Here is a 13,545-nt window from a genome sequence, read left to right as displayed (position 1 = left end):
TCACGGGTTAAAGAAAGGTACCTTTACCCACCAATCTATTACAATATCACATCCACTAAAATGTCAAAACCCTAAACTGGGAGGTAAATGTTTATTCAGGATTACTGTCTGATTTGCGTCCAAGGTGTTTGGAAAAGGTTACATAACACTGGGAAGCACGGCAGTTACTCAAATACTGACTTGTCCTTGAAGAAGCGCCGGAAGCCGAAGGCCACCAGCTTGAAGACGGACTCCAGAACAAAGATGAGGGTGAAGATGTAATTACAGATCTTCAATGCCTCAGTCAACTCCTGAAGATGTCAGAGAGATACATGTTATAGATTAATAAACTGCACAGGTATCCATCTTAACAAGGCAGTAAAGCTATCGTTACAGTTTCTGTTATCTTAGATGAGTGAGTTGTGTTTTTCATTGACATACATTTAATGAAATGTGCTGTGCTTCACCCTATTGCTGTTTTTTCACTTGTTAAAGACAAATAATCTTTCGGCTTCACCCCACTTAATGACTTGCTGTGGTGGATATTTTTGGTGAGTAAATATACAAGTTTCCTGAATTTACAGTCTTCGCATGAAATACCAAAAGGTCCATATTGTAAACTCTGTCCTCCTCTCCGGAATTAGAAATTCCATTAATAGATCACTCACATGGCCCTCCGCTCCTCCCTCCCTCATTCTCTACGAAAGGCCATTAGAATCAAAGTGTCCATTTTTGCCTCTGGGAGAATTCAGCGCCCATCTGCATGTAAAAACTGACCTTTAGCGGCGAAACGAGGAGAGAATCGGTGGGCTACAGGGAAAATTCTAACTGGAGACAATTCATCGATTCACAGCTAGTTCCAGTTTGTGATACATTACTAGCTCTAACTCTACCCCATTCCCATCTAGCATGCCATACCACTGTCTACTCCTCTTAATGTTTGTTCTGCAGACCCTGTTCTCTTTTTTACTCCATCTCTGTGTTTCTTTCACTGTTGTGGAATCTTACTAAATACAATCTGTCGCTACACCTCTGTCAGTCATTTTTGTTTTTCCTCCACCACAGGGTTGTGATCTAGCAGGTGGCCAACAATATGTTAAAGTGATAGAAATATTTCTAAAATGAGTGGGAGGCAAATCCCAGCTGGAGCCCCTTAGGTTATGGATTTGTATTACCTTCGGGTGAAATTTGCTGTACTCTGTGTTAATTTAAATGTTTACAGTTTGAAGCATTATTATAAACTCTTGTAGTATGTCGTACTTTTTTATTACCTCTATTAATCTCATATTTAGTTTTTTGACCTCCCTGTAGGTCATCGTTACCTTTCTTACCAGGCTTTTACAATTCTTATTTTACTTTCATTCTTTTTTCTAATGACCTGATCCCTTTATCACGCTTGTTTAAAGAACTAGTAAATGTGTTTTAAAGGTGATTTTTCTTTTTTTATATATCAATGGTATTTTATTATCATTAGCACAGCTTGCAAACCTGGCACTCTGAAACCATAAACCTGGTGTTCCAGGAAGATTAACACTTATATTTCACTCCCAGCCGCGAGAAAAAATGTTGGTGTTTTAAACTTCTGCAAACCATGGCTACGTTAAATTTGTAAACGTCATACCCAACATATCAACATTTCTATAATATTTGTCATATGACATTCACGTTACGTGTGTATGAGCTGACTTCCATGTTAGGAGGGGGCAGGACAAAATAACGTAACAGCTAGCTAAGAAACCTGACTGACATTTCAACATTTGCATGCATTACACTACTGTATATTTTAAACAACACGTTTCCCAGCTGTTTTTGAGGCTAAAAAAAACAACTGTAACTGTAATTTAACTGTGTTCATTGCAACAGAACCACTTTTGTACTTAAACCTAAAAAGACCAGAAGAACGACATAAACTTGAAAATCAAGAAAATCAAGAAAATCAAAATGCAAAGTTGCAAGACAAAGAAATAAAACATACTATATGTGGTTTGCAGAAATGAACGTTGTCAACATTTATTCTGGGTGTCAGTTTTAGTCAGTGTAAGACTGACTCTTCATGCAAATAAACTGCACCGTATCCGTCTTACCAAGTGTGAGATATGTGATTTCAACGAGTGACCAATACAACAAACACTAGGAATTATTTTCAATTATTACTCAAGCCCAGGTATTAACATTTGAAGCACAGAGCCCATCATAACCCCACCTTCCTCCCCCCACATCTGACCTCAGGCTGCTGGTAGTGCTCCATGGACATGGCGATGACGTTGAGCCCTATGACTATGGTGATGAACAGGTCCAGGTAGTGGCTGGTGCACATCTTGTGGATGAGCAGGCGGGTGGGGGAGTAATCGGAGTAGTAAGGCTTACTCTGAGCTTCTGTTGGAAGTGGGAGGTAGTTGGGGGTGGGGTGCAAGGAGCGGGGTAATGAGGAGGAGGAGAAGGAGGGGGAGTTCAAAAAGTGAGATAGGAGGTAACACAGTGGGACACTTTACAGTAGACCTGCTGTGTTGAGGACTGGCACCACCAAAGCTGCTTTAAAAAGAGTTGTTATAGTGAAACACCCTCCTTTACACTTGAATGTGTTAAAGTCACTCAAGATAGATATGTAGAGAGGAATGTGAAGAGATTTGAAAAAGGGAGGGCAGATCAGATGATGGACAGAGAGAAAGAGGGACTCCGGCCAAGGCCCCCTGTGGTCTGCAGTCGTGACTAATCAAATCAAATCGCCTCTCCTCTGATCAACAATTATAGAAAATGAGCTTTGAGTGAGTGTGATAGGAGATAAACAGCAGAAAGATTCAATGTGAAGTCTGATGTTGGGACATCTCAATCTGGTGATCTGGCCATCTCTCCCTCTGTCTCTGTGATCATCACGTGACTCATCCTCCCCTTTATCCTTTCACTTCCCTCCACTCAGGAATCACGCAGGAGAAAACTTTTCCATGCCTCATCCATCACTTTGTTCCACACCTCTTTCCTCCATCCAGAGAGGATGGATGGATGGGCTGGGAGTTAGGATGAGGAAGAGAGAGGAGGCTCACCCCATCTATCACCTTATCACTCCATCAGTGAAGGAGAGGCTCTAGGTCACACGGGAAAGGGAATGACGCACACACACGACACACACTCAAAAGTCCTTTGGGTGTTGGGAGCACTCCCTCTCTGCCCAATTAGCCCAGGTGTGCTGCTGTGGTTGCAGCTGTGCTTGGCTGGAACAATTCCCACGAGTGTGTATACGTGTATGTGTGCAATTCATGGTGTGCGCCTAGTGTTTTCCCTATCCTATCAGAGAAACAGGAGAGCTGAGTAAGCAGAGTTTGTTAACACACTACCCACCTATCCCTGATGTTAAACATGTACAGTATATCTGCATATTTTGGGACTGAAATGTATAAAGATAAACCTTTCCAGGTACACACTTACTATGAATAGAGAGCTCAGAATAATCTCAAAGTAACAAAGTAAATTTTGCATAATGTACATTTTATTTTTCTTCACAAATTACTTTAAATTCCTCCAACTTAGCTGCTCTTTCCATCGGTGTTAAGCTACTGTCAATGAAAATGATGACCTAGGAGCTGCTATGAGGCTTTTAATGTGAAATCTCACTGCAGGAAGTGTTAAGTTCCTTGAAAGTAAAAGTTGAAAAACAAATGAAGGGCAAAGCTGAAGTTGAATTTAATTTGACCCCTGATTTTACACTTGAAGTCGAGTTCACTCATTATGAAGGGTATATCTAGGGTGTGGAATTTGAAGTGGCCGTTCAGCAGACATGGAAGCTGTATATAAAAAAAATGCTTACTAGTTGCATTATGGGAAATGTGGGATTGACTCGTTTTTGGGACGTTACCCTTGCTGGGGACTAGAAGTTAGGGTTTTTGCCTTTGCTGTTCATTTTTAACGATTCCTTTTTTCAGTTGGTTTGGCACAATTCACTACTCCTTAGTAAAAACGAATTAAAAAGAATCTAAGAGAGGCAGATTATTTACTAACACATGATTTGTGGCCAGTGATGGAATGTAACAAAGAACATTTACTTAAGTACTATACTTATGTACAATTTTGAGGTACTTGCCCTTAACTTGAGTTTTTCCATTTTCTGCTACTGAATAGTTCAACTCCACTACATTGTGGAGGCAAAAATTGTACTTTCTACTCCACTACATTTATCTAATAATTTAGTTACTAGTTACTTTGCCAACTACATACTGCACCAGAACCACAGTAATTCATTTTTAATTAATACATTTGGTTGCCAATTGTATTTGAAAAAACAAAACAAAAACTGATTCTGACAATATTCAGTTGGCCCATAGAATACAGTATACATACATGTAAATTCATGTATATTATTATTTTTCCTTTGCTTTTGACACTTATACTGTATCTATATAATATATCAGATACTCTAAGACTTCTATTCGATTGGTTTTTGAATGGGTGCCTTTCACTTTTACCAAAGTAATATTTTTATATGTAAACTTTACTTTTCCCCCCAAGTCTGACAATGGGCACGTTTTGTACTTATGGCATTAGTGGTTGGGAAATTTACATTATCCTGAATTTATCAAGGTAAACATGGAAAAAATCTCGAGATGGCATAACAGAAAACATTAAATTAAAAATGTATTACAAAATGTTTTGAGACAGATGAATATTACGAATAAAAGAAGTAATGTCTCTGACTACAACGCTGCAAGTTGGACAGTTGTTGAGGTTTGGCAGTGGTCTGCACTCTGATGAGTGCATTATTATTATTATTCTATATTTGTGGTCAGGTTCATCTTTGCTGAGGGCTAATTCTGCACCTGCTGGTAGTTATTGATAATGACAACAGGGGAGATGAACCTGAATACTGCTGGTATACTGGCTGAACCACAGGGCAGCCAGAGTTGGAGTTTGACTTCCCTGAACTCCTACAGAGATGTGCGTGCCAGAAAGTGAAAATAATGTGGCTTCTGGTGAGCTCGGTCCAGCTCTTCAAATAAATGCACTAAAGCAGGATGACATACTCAGTCACCTGCTTTGCTTTTCATCACCGCAGGTCCCGGAGTTGTCTCTGCAGCATCTTGTCGGCTGATCTTTATAAATGAGGCTACACTTTTGGACGTTTTACTATATGGCCCACCAAGCAGACAGTGATGAAGCAGGTTTGAAGCATCTTCGGTAAGTCTGGGCACATGTCATTGAATTGGGGTAGTTAGACATTGCCCTTGTGGGATGCAACAGCTTCATTCATTGAGAGTTCCTATTTACGAGGTCCTCAATCATCTTTGGTTGAGCAAACATTATTTTTTACTGTGTTCCACTTACCGTCTGCAGGTGCATGGCGAGCCAAGGTAGACAGACACACTCACACACAACAGTAGTCGCCAAAAACACTGTTGTTTTATGCACTTTTTTCTCTTCCTAACATTGCTTATCTGCTCTCCAATTTACATTTCCATTGAGTAATATACAGGCCCAACAGCTAAATATAGTATGGGGTAGCTGAAGCGAGTTTGCTAGATTGGTTCACTTTCTCCCTAAAAAAGTAATGTGAAGAAGTAAGTCAGCATTGCCCTTATTATTATGGATGGGGCAAAGAGTGCAAGACCAAACCAGAGACGGGGGATAAGGGAGAAGAAATAGATGGAAAGAGAGAGAGAGAAACCTCAGTTGGCTAAAGCTCAACTCGTCTCTGGAGGAGAGGGGAGGGAATCAAGTGAGGGAAGAAAAGGTGAAAGTTTAGGAAGCTAAATTACACTTGCTGCCCCAACTCTCCTGCTCGCACTTCCACTTCTCTTTTCTCCTCCACAGAGAAAAAGAGTGCTACCCATATTAATTAGGAATGGAGTTAACGTTGCTTTTTTGTGTAAGGTACTGCAGCAACAGAATTATATTCGGCGCAGTAAGGAAAACTTTTTTCCCGTCCTTCACTGATGTGACAGCCTCCTCTCAGCTCTCATCAACTTGAAAGGGAATGAGGATGGGTACAGAGGCACAGAGGGGTCACGGGAGGTCACAATGCCTGCCCTCTGCATCTCCGTCCTCATGTTTGACACCATTTCTGTTTACACTGAACAGACCATCCAGGACAATCATCTAATGGGGTCTTAGATCTCATCATGTTTGATAAATAACTGATAATTTCAACAATCAATTTTATGTTTGTTGCCCAAATGGAAGACATTTTGTTATGGTATACCATGTTGCTCGACAAAACAAATCTTACATTAATTTCCACTTAATCTTCTGACACTTTTATGACCAATGTCCACTGGCTCCATGGCCTCGCCCGCTGCAATGTCTACATGCTGGGTCTGATTTTGCATCTCTAATATCTCTCATATAAAGAGGGACTGCAGGCTTTTTTCTTCTACCTATGGACCCATGAATCTAGGATAATGCAAACTTACAAATTGACTACCATCTGTAAACTATGACATTCACTTGTACAAAGACACCAATATTTATGGCAGTTGGCTTCAAATCAGTATTTAATGATGTACTCAATTTGTTACTGAGTTTGTCTTAACAGTGCGGCCTATGCAGCAAAATAAGCTTTTTTCTGTAAAGAAGTTTAAGAAAGAAGGAAAAAGAGAAATCACATATAAATGGCCTAAGTCATTTTTGACAAAAATTATTTTTTTGCCCAAGTCAGCTCTTCATGATGCTGCCACCTCTGGTAAAATCACCTACATCCTCAGCTGAACAGATCATGTGATCCTACCTCTATAGTATAATGGCCTATGTCAAAGGCCCTTTTATTTTGCCCAAGTCACAAGACAGTGACTGAGGCAATTTTAGCTTTAGCTTTTCAAGACATATGTTTACCCCAAGGGACTATGTAAATAGTCATCTATTGTCATAACCTTTTTGTGTGAAATGATTCATAAATATCATATACTCTGTATTTGGTTCAGTTTTTTCAGAAACTTGAAAAAATGACTTAGGCCATGATTTTAAGAAGATGACTATTGCCACACCATCCTCCCAAAAAACAGCTGAATGGGTCGTCTATGCAAGCAACTTTTAACAACCCATATTTACCTTTTTTGCTAGGCAGCAACCTCTAGTGGCCACAATAATTATGACGGGAGCAAAGGAGGAAGTCAGTTGAAAAAAGTGACAAGGTCCACCAAAAAGGAGGCCAGGATGGATGGGTTGAACACAGGACTTTCACCCAGGTGACTGCTATTCATGTTCTGTGTGAAACCATTAGTCAACTTTGACTAGTTTTAATTTACAGACTCAGGTGAACTGAAACGTACTTCGCTTATGTCACATACGTAACACACAAAAATTAACGTACCAAACTGAACTTAACTAACGTACTTTCTACATACTTAACTACCATTTTTTCCGAAACCTAACTAAACAAATATGCAACGCTAACCACTTATATTGTCATATATGTCATTTTGGGAGTCATTAGCAAATGACCTATTCTGTCGTTTAGGTATTATACAGCCAGGATTGGGAAGGACGCAGCCTGGATTTATCTCTGTCCTGTCCTCCCCTGCTCTCCGTGATTACCATAACTGTCTTTTACTACCGCCATATTCACAATATAGTCGTTTCCAATTCATGTATTACCTGTTTATGTTGGTGGACAGTTTAAAGAGTATGACATAGACGATTTAATTGCGGCTCATAAATATTACAGGCAGTCATTTCCAAGCTGCTGCACTGCGGTGCTGATAAAATCATTATTTATATCATTATTATAAAATCACTGACATTTAAAATGAGTGATCACAGTTGGGGACAAAAGGTCGTCTTCTTAATGCCACACAGCACCCAGCCCTCAATGGTTAGGTCCACTGTTGTTTGGCAAAAGCTCCAAAACAAATGAATTAGTGAGGAGGGAGGACCCAAACTTTAAGAAAAATATGCGTTTTACTGGTGTAGGATACTTTATATGCAACATTAAAGCATGGGGCAGTCCAGTAATTAAACCAATTCTAGCCACAAAGCATTTGTTAACAGACCTAAATGAGCTGCAAGTGTATTGTAAACAAAAACAAAAAAATTCTGACAAGACAATTCTAAACTATATTAGAAATGCGGCTACTGAAGAACAGACGCTTCTGAAACGTAACTGAGCCATAGCGCAAGCAGAATGCAAAGCAGCTGGATCCTGTGGACATTGGGTTTTAGGTTTACTGAGCGACTTCACTGACTTTAAAGAGAACTAAAACCCCAGTTGAAAATCTGCCTGAGGTCTGCCAAACAAGAAGAAGGAAAAACATTGTCAGAAAAAAACAAAAGACGTAAATAATTCCCTGTCCAAAAACAACCCCAAACCTTATTCCTCCTTTTGCCTTCCAGTGCAGTCACCTTCCCCTTTGTGGACTCTACACTCACCTTCGGGGGTGAGGATGTGAAGGGCTGAGGACTGGGCCTGGGAGTTGCTTTTGGACGCGGCCACGCTCAAAAACATAATCCATACATTTCCGAGGCGGTCTTTGTTGGGAAATACAGACACAGTAAGGGTCCTTAGTTGTGGGACCAACAGCACAGCACAGCACTATGGCTATGCTGTGGCTGTGTGGGTTGGATTGGATATGTAGAGAATGGGTCTGAAACACGGTGGACCTGCCGCTGTCCAGAATGTGGTGATCATGTGCGGGTGTCTACTGTAGATTGTGAAGTGAAAAGGATGTTGTGCCAGCTACTCCGATGAAAAGGAGGCCTGACCATGACTCTTGAAGCAACACGAGACACTGCTATGACTTTGATTCATTAGTGCAATGGTTTCTGCTTTGCTGGATCTCTTTTCGATGTGTCTGAAGGCTTTGTGGGTTTGGTACTTCTATCAGAGATTGACAAATGACTGGAATATTGGGGTGAAAAGTGTGGATTGCTATGGGTGAGGGTAACAGAGGAGATGTAGGGACTAGAAAAGACTTAAAGTTTGGATCCGGCATGATGAAAAGAATGGCTGTGAAAAGAAGAGTAGGGCACGGGTTGTAAAAGCAGCAACAGTGCACTTTAAAGGTAAAGGGTCTGTATGGAAATGATTGAAATGTCAGTGAGAAACACTTATTTTTCACATTTTCGAGGCAGTAGTTTGGTTGCATGCGGCTGCTGCTTTTATGCCCCTGTCCTTCATGGTGAATGGCTCAGTAGTAAACCTTGAGACTCAGTGTCTGCCAGGAAAAATGTGTCAGCCTTCAATGTCATGGACTGGATGTCCAATTTTGAAATCCAGCAAACACTGAGTCTTAAAAACAAAAAACAAACATAAACAGTTACAGTAAAACAATCAAACAAAGATTTAAGTGGAATTCCCGGATGCTCTGCTGCCTTGCTTAAACATCAAACAGAGAGAAAGAGGCACAGGGAGAAAACAGACATAAACCATACAAAAAGAGAGATGAATTAAAGTGGGGAGTAACAGAGAGGAGAAGAAAAGAGGCAAAGAAAACGTGACATCATTTAAAATGACAGTGCATGATAACACACATACACATACACATACACAAACACACACACACACACACACACACACACACACACACACACACACACACACACACACACACTCATCTGCACTCTTTAACACACAAATTGTGCTGGTTCACATGGTGGACTGACACACCTCTTTCTGAGTCATACTTGAGCAGGATGGACCGATTGAAATGGGGGACTGAATGGTGAAGGCAAGCGATTGGACGGCGTGAGTGGAGGGCGGAGTTACAGGAATAACAATAATGACAAGGTGCAGACCGATGGGAAGCTTTTTAACAGTGTAATGACACAGCGTTTTACCCTTTCTCCCTTTGTGGAGTCCATGTTTATACACACAGCCCCTGCTGACAACACACAACAGGAAATAAGAAGCCCTCGACAGATCAATGATTTGGATGTCTTAGCCTCCTACGGTCAAAGGCTTATTAACTTTCAAATTCCCTATCTTGAATCTAATAGCATATTTTTTTCATGCAATATTTTCAGTTAAAACAATATAAAACCCATTCAGAGTTATGAACCACACATTAAATAAATGCAATAGATCTTGTCTATTTCACTCCGTCAGATATAATCCTTCTAGTCTGGCACTTACCCTGAGAAGATTTTAAGATTATTGAAACCTGAAAAGATAAGACACAATAACGATCTTCCAGCCTGGTCCACCAATGGCGCCAATGGCAAGTAATTTCCTGTGTATCACAACACAGGACTTTCACCCAGTAGACCAGTGTTTGTGTCTCGTGTGAAGCCAATAGTCAACATTGACTTATTTTAAATCATATTCGTAATGGAACTCACATAACATACGTAACCTGCGTATGTAACTTATTCTGTGTAACCATCGTACCCAATCCACAATGTTTTCCTAAACCTAACAAGGTCATTTTGGTGCCTAAAACTGACCAAACTATGACCACTGACCTTATAAGTGACATGCCATTTACACGCCATCCCATGATATCATAATGCTGCTTTTTGCCTATTTCTATCAACATGCACTGATTGTCAAACCTTGACAGTGTGAAAGGACAACGTTGTTGAATGAATTACTAAATACAGAGGATATCGCACCAGCACTTGTACTGAAGGCCTGTTTCTGGATATATCACATATGCATACAGAACTCCCTTATTTCAGGAGAAATACAGGAAAATTCAAAGTCCACCTCATGCTGCTTTCATCACTAAATTGAGCGCAGTAGGGCAGCTCTACAGTATCAGCCTGTCCTACCACTCTGCTCTGTGCTGTTCTCTTCTTGACATTTCTGTACATGAAATATTCAAAGAGAAAGTCTTCAAGATGAAACATTCATAGCATGTTGTTGGGGCAGTTTTTCTTCTCACAAATTATAGCTTTTCAGTCATTCTACGTATTTACTGCATGCTGTTTTCCAGCAGTTGAAGCAATTATTAATGAACACTGTCTTCTGTGGAAACGAATGAGCTTCATTACTCATTCTATTACTTTATTTCCTTTTTTCTTTTCAGGCATATCGGCAATTCTGTTGTCACCTATTGAATACATATCCGTCATCAGTCATTCATGAAACAGGTTGAATTGATGAACTAATATATTTAGTATTTCCGGGAGGCAAATTACCTTTATTGGCTAGTTCACTAGATGAAGTAACATTAACTTATGGGGCTCTATCTTATGCCTGGTGCAGTCTCAGACTGACACAGTTGTAATTGTTTAATTCCCAGGCACACCCAGCTCTTAAAGGGAATGGGAGTTGTCACTCTGGTTAAATTAAATTATGTCATGACCAAAACACACCCACGACTAATTAAGAGACCAAATACAACCCCTATGTGCCATGCGCCTTACTTTGCACACTAAATGCACTTCTGCCGTGCACTTTAAAAATAAGGGCCCATGATGTGGCTGAGTTTGACATTTCTGTTACAATTCAGGACACTGATGTCAGCTGCCGGGCAGGTATGTATCAGGAAACCTTGACACACACCCACTGGCATAACCCCAAGCAGTAGCAGTAACGTGGCATCCAATTGCTGCCAACACCCCAATGATTCTGAAAGATTTATCACATTTGTCACTTCACTTAACACTGCTACCTACACCTTGTGGCATCAAACTTTTACACCCACGGGCTGCATCTCTGAGACTTTTCTCCAAGTTGTGTCACCGTCTCTCACTCTTATTGTGTTCCCCTCTTCTCTGAGATTTTTATACACTCCTCTCCCACTCACTTTCTCGCTCGTATTTGCCCTCTCCCTAAAGGACTGGTGTTATTAATTACATCTCTGAAACAGAGGAGTAGAAGAAAGAAAGAGGGGCGATGTGAAACTTCCTTTAGATCCATCTCTGTTGGCTGTGACCCAGATACAGTTGGGATTTGCTTGTGTGTATGAGTGTGAGCTAATAGATGAAGAACAGCTATTCATGGAATGTCAAGCGCCTTTGCCTATACCCACACTTATGTTTCAGATGACTGTATGTGTCTGTGTCTTTGTGTGTGTGTTTGGCACTAGGGTAAACGATGTGCGAGGACATGATCCTATTATACTCGTCTTGTCGTTGACTGCTGGCCATGTCCTGACAACAGAGATTAACACCACTACATAGGAAACGACTCTGTTTATCCACCTCAAGGTGATGAGGACTTATGAATATACATGGATAATACAACAGTCACATTGTCCACATCAGCTGCTCACTCTACTATCTGCACAGTTGTAAGCACACTTTTTTGGAAATAAGGAAATCATTAAAGTAGTCCTGAAGTCCTATTATGTTTTTTTTGCTGACTCTTACACTGACTGTCCAGAGACATAGTGACTTAGATTATGTGGTTGATTATGATTTAGATATATTTTGGTGGAATGTAAAAAGTTCAAAAGGTTAGAGAACTGTGTGAACCTAAAAGTAAATCTGACCTGAATGTGAATTAGAGTATTTAGAGTAATTTGTCATAAACAGTCATCACTGTACATATCTATGATTTGTATTAAGAAATAAAATGGGCTCACTAAGAAAATGTATCCAGTAAATGAGTGTTTCAGAGATACATATGAGTCCTTACTGCAAACTCAATGTAAATATTGTAAGACAAAATGAGCTTGTTAGAATAAAAAGCAACAGATCAAGCTATGCTCACTGAAGTCAGCCAGATTTATTTAACTGTACCTCGGCAATCTGAAAATGTACATCACATTGAAGAAATCTCTTTCCTGTCTTTGCATCTGAATTCCCACGTTCCTTGTTGATCAGCAGATTAGCCTGAAACAAGTCACAGAACTATGCATCGTGTCGCCCTTGAGCTTCAAGAGAGCATGATACAAACGACACAGGTACCTAGTCTTGCAAATATTGCTCCATTGCTGCTAGTGGTCTAAAACTCCACAGAGTTCAAATGTTACAAAGACTACAAAAGCTACAAAGACATTTGTGGTAATTCTGCGGACAAAACTGATATGAGCACCTGTGGTAAAGATCTTAAACTGGCTAGTGTGTGCCTTTGTTTTGGAATCGAATGAAAGAATGAGGCATCACATTTTTAAAATATTTTTTGTCTTCAAACACAGCTGTTTGTAGGATGTGTAGCGATGAGGCAATGTATCTATTTGTGGCAGTGTAAGATTAATAACTGTAAAATGACGATGAAACAAAGTAAACCATTTTGGTACAGTTGACACAGTTGGTTACTAGGTAATAATTTTGGTGAGCTTAAGCTAAAGTTATCAACACACTATAGTAATGCTAGAATGCCAACATAATGCCAGTCCTGCTGATAGTCTTGTTTGTATATGTAGGTCATATATAGGCATCGGTATTACATAGGGACTGTTTCATAACCAGTTACTAACACTAAGTTAAAGGTACTGTGTGTTATTCTTTGCCACTAGTAGCGCTATTGAGCAATATCTTTTTAAGACTAGATTCCTGTTTTGTTAGTATCTTGTGCACAAGGTTACACTAACACATGGGCCATTCAATGCACTGTCCTGCAGATGGTTTTACACTATTCCACTGATCGACACCTGGTTGTGGTAACAAGCCATTAAATGTAACAATGTGCCAGCAAAGACCAGAAAGAAACAGAATGTAAAACATGTAGGTTTCAAATCCATCTAAAAATGTCTCTAT

At 40.0% G+C, this 13,545-nt stretch overlaps 1 protein-coding gene across 15 annotated transcripts in view; it reads right to left on the bottom strand.

Annotated features, from left to right (window-relative positions):
• Positions 1-13,545, bottom strand: part of cacna1g (calcium channel, voltage-dependent, T type, alpha 1G subunit) — a 173,533-nt gene that overhangs the window by 29,079 nt on the left and 130,909 nt on the right. For 13 of the 15 annotated variants that reach the window (XM_084343142.1, XM_084343132.1, XM_084343135.1 and 10 more), the window contains 2 exons: positions 2,204-2,355; positions 181-290 (listed from right to left, as the gene is read on the bottom strand). In XM_084343142.1, coding sequence (XP_084199268.1) covers positions 181-290; positions 2,204-2,355 — 262 coding nt within the window. The remainder of the gene's footprint in view (positions 1-180; positions 291-2,203; positions 2,356-13,545) is intronic. The other 2 variants (XM_084343143.1, XM_084343139.1) reach the window with 1 other exon arrangement.

This window comes from Pagrus pagrus, assembly GCF_965226575.1.
Source record: "Pagrus pagrus genome assembly, chromosome: 21".
Taxonomy (NCBI): Eukaryota; Metazoa; Chordata; class Actinopteri; order Spariformes; family Sparidae; genus Pagrus; species Pagrus pagrus.
Note: the sequence above shows the minus strand (reverse complement) of the source record. Positions and strands in the feature narration are given on the sequence as shown.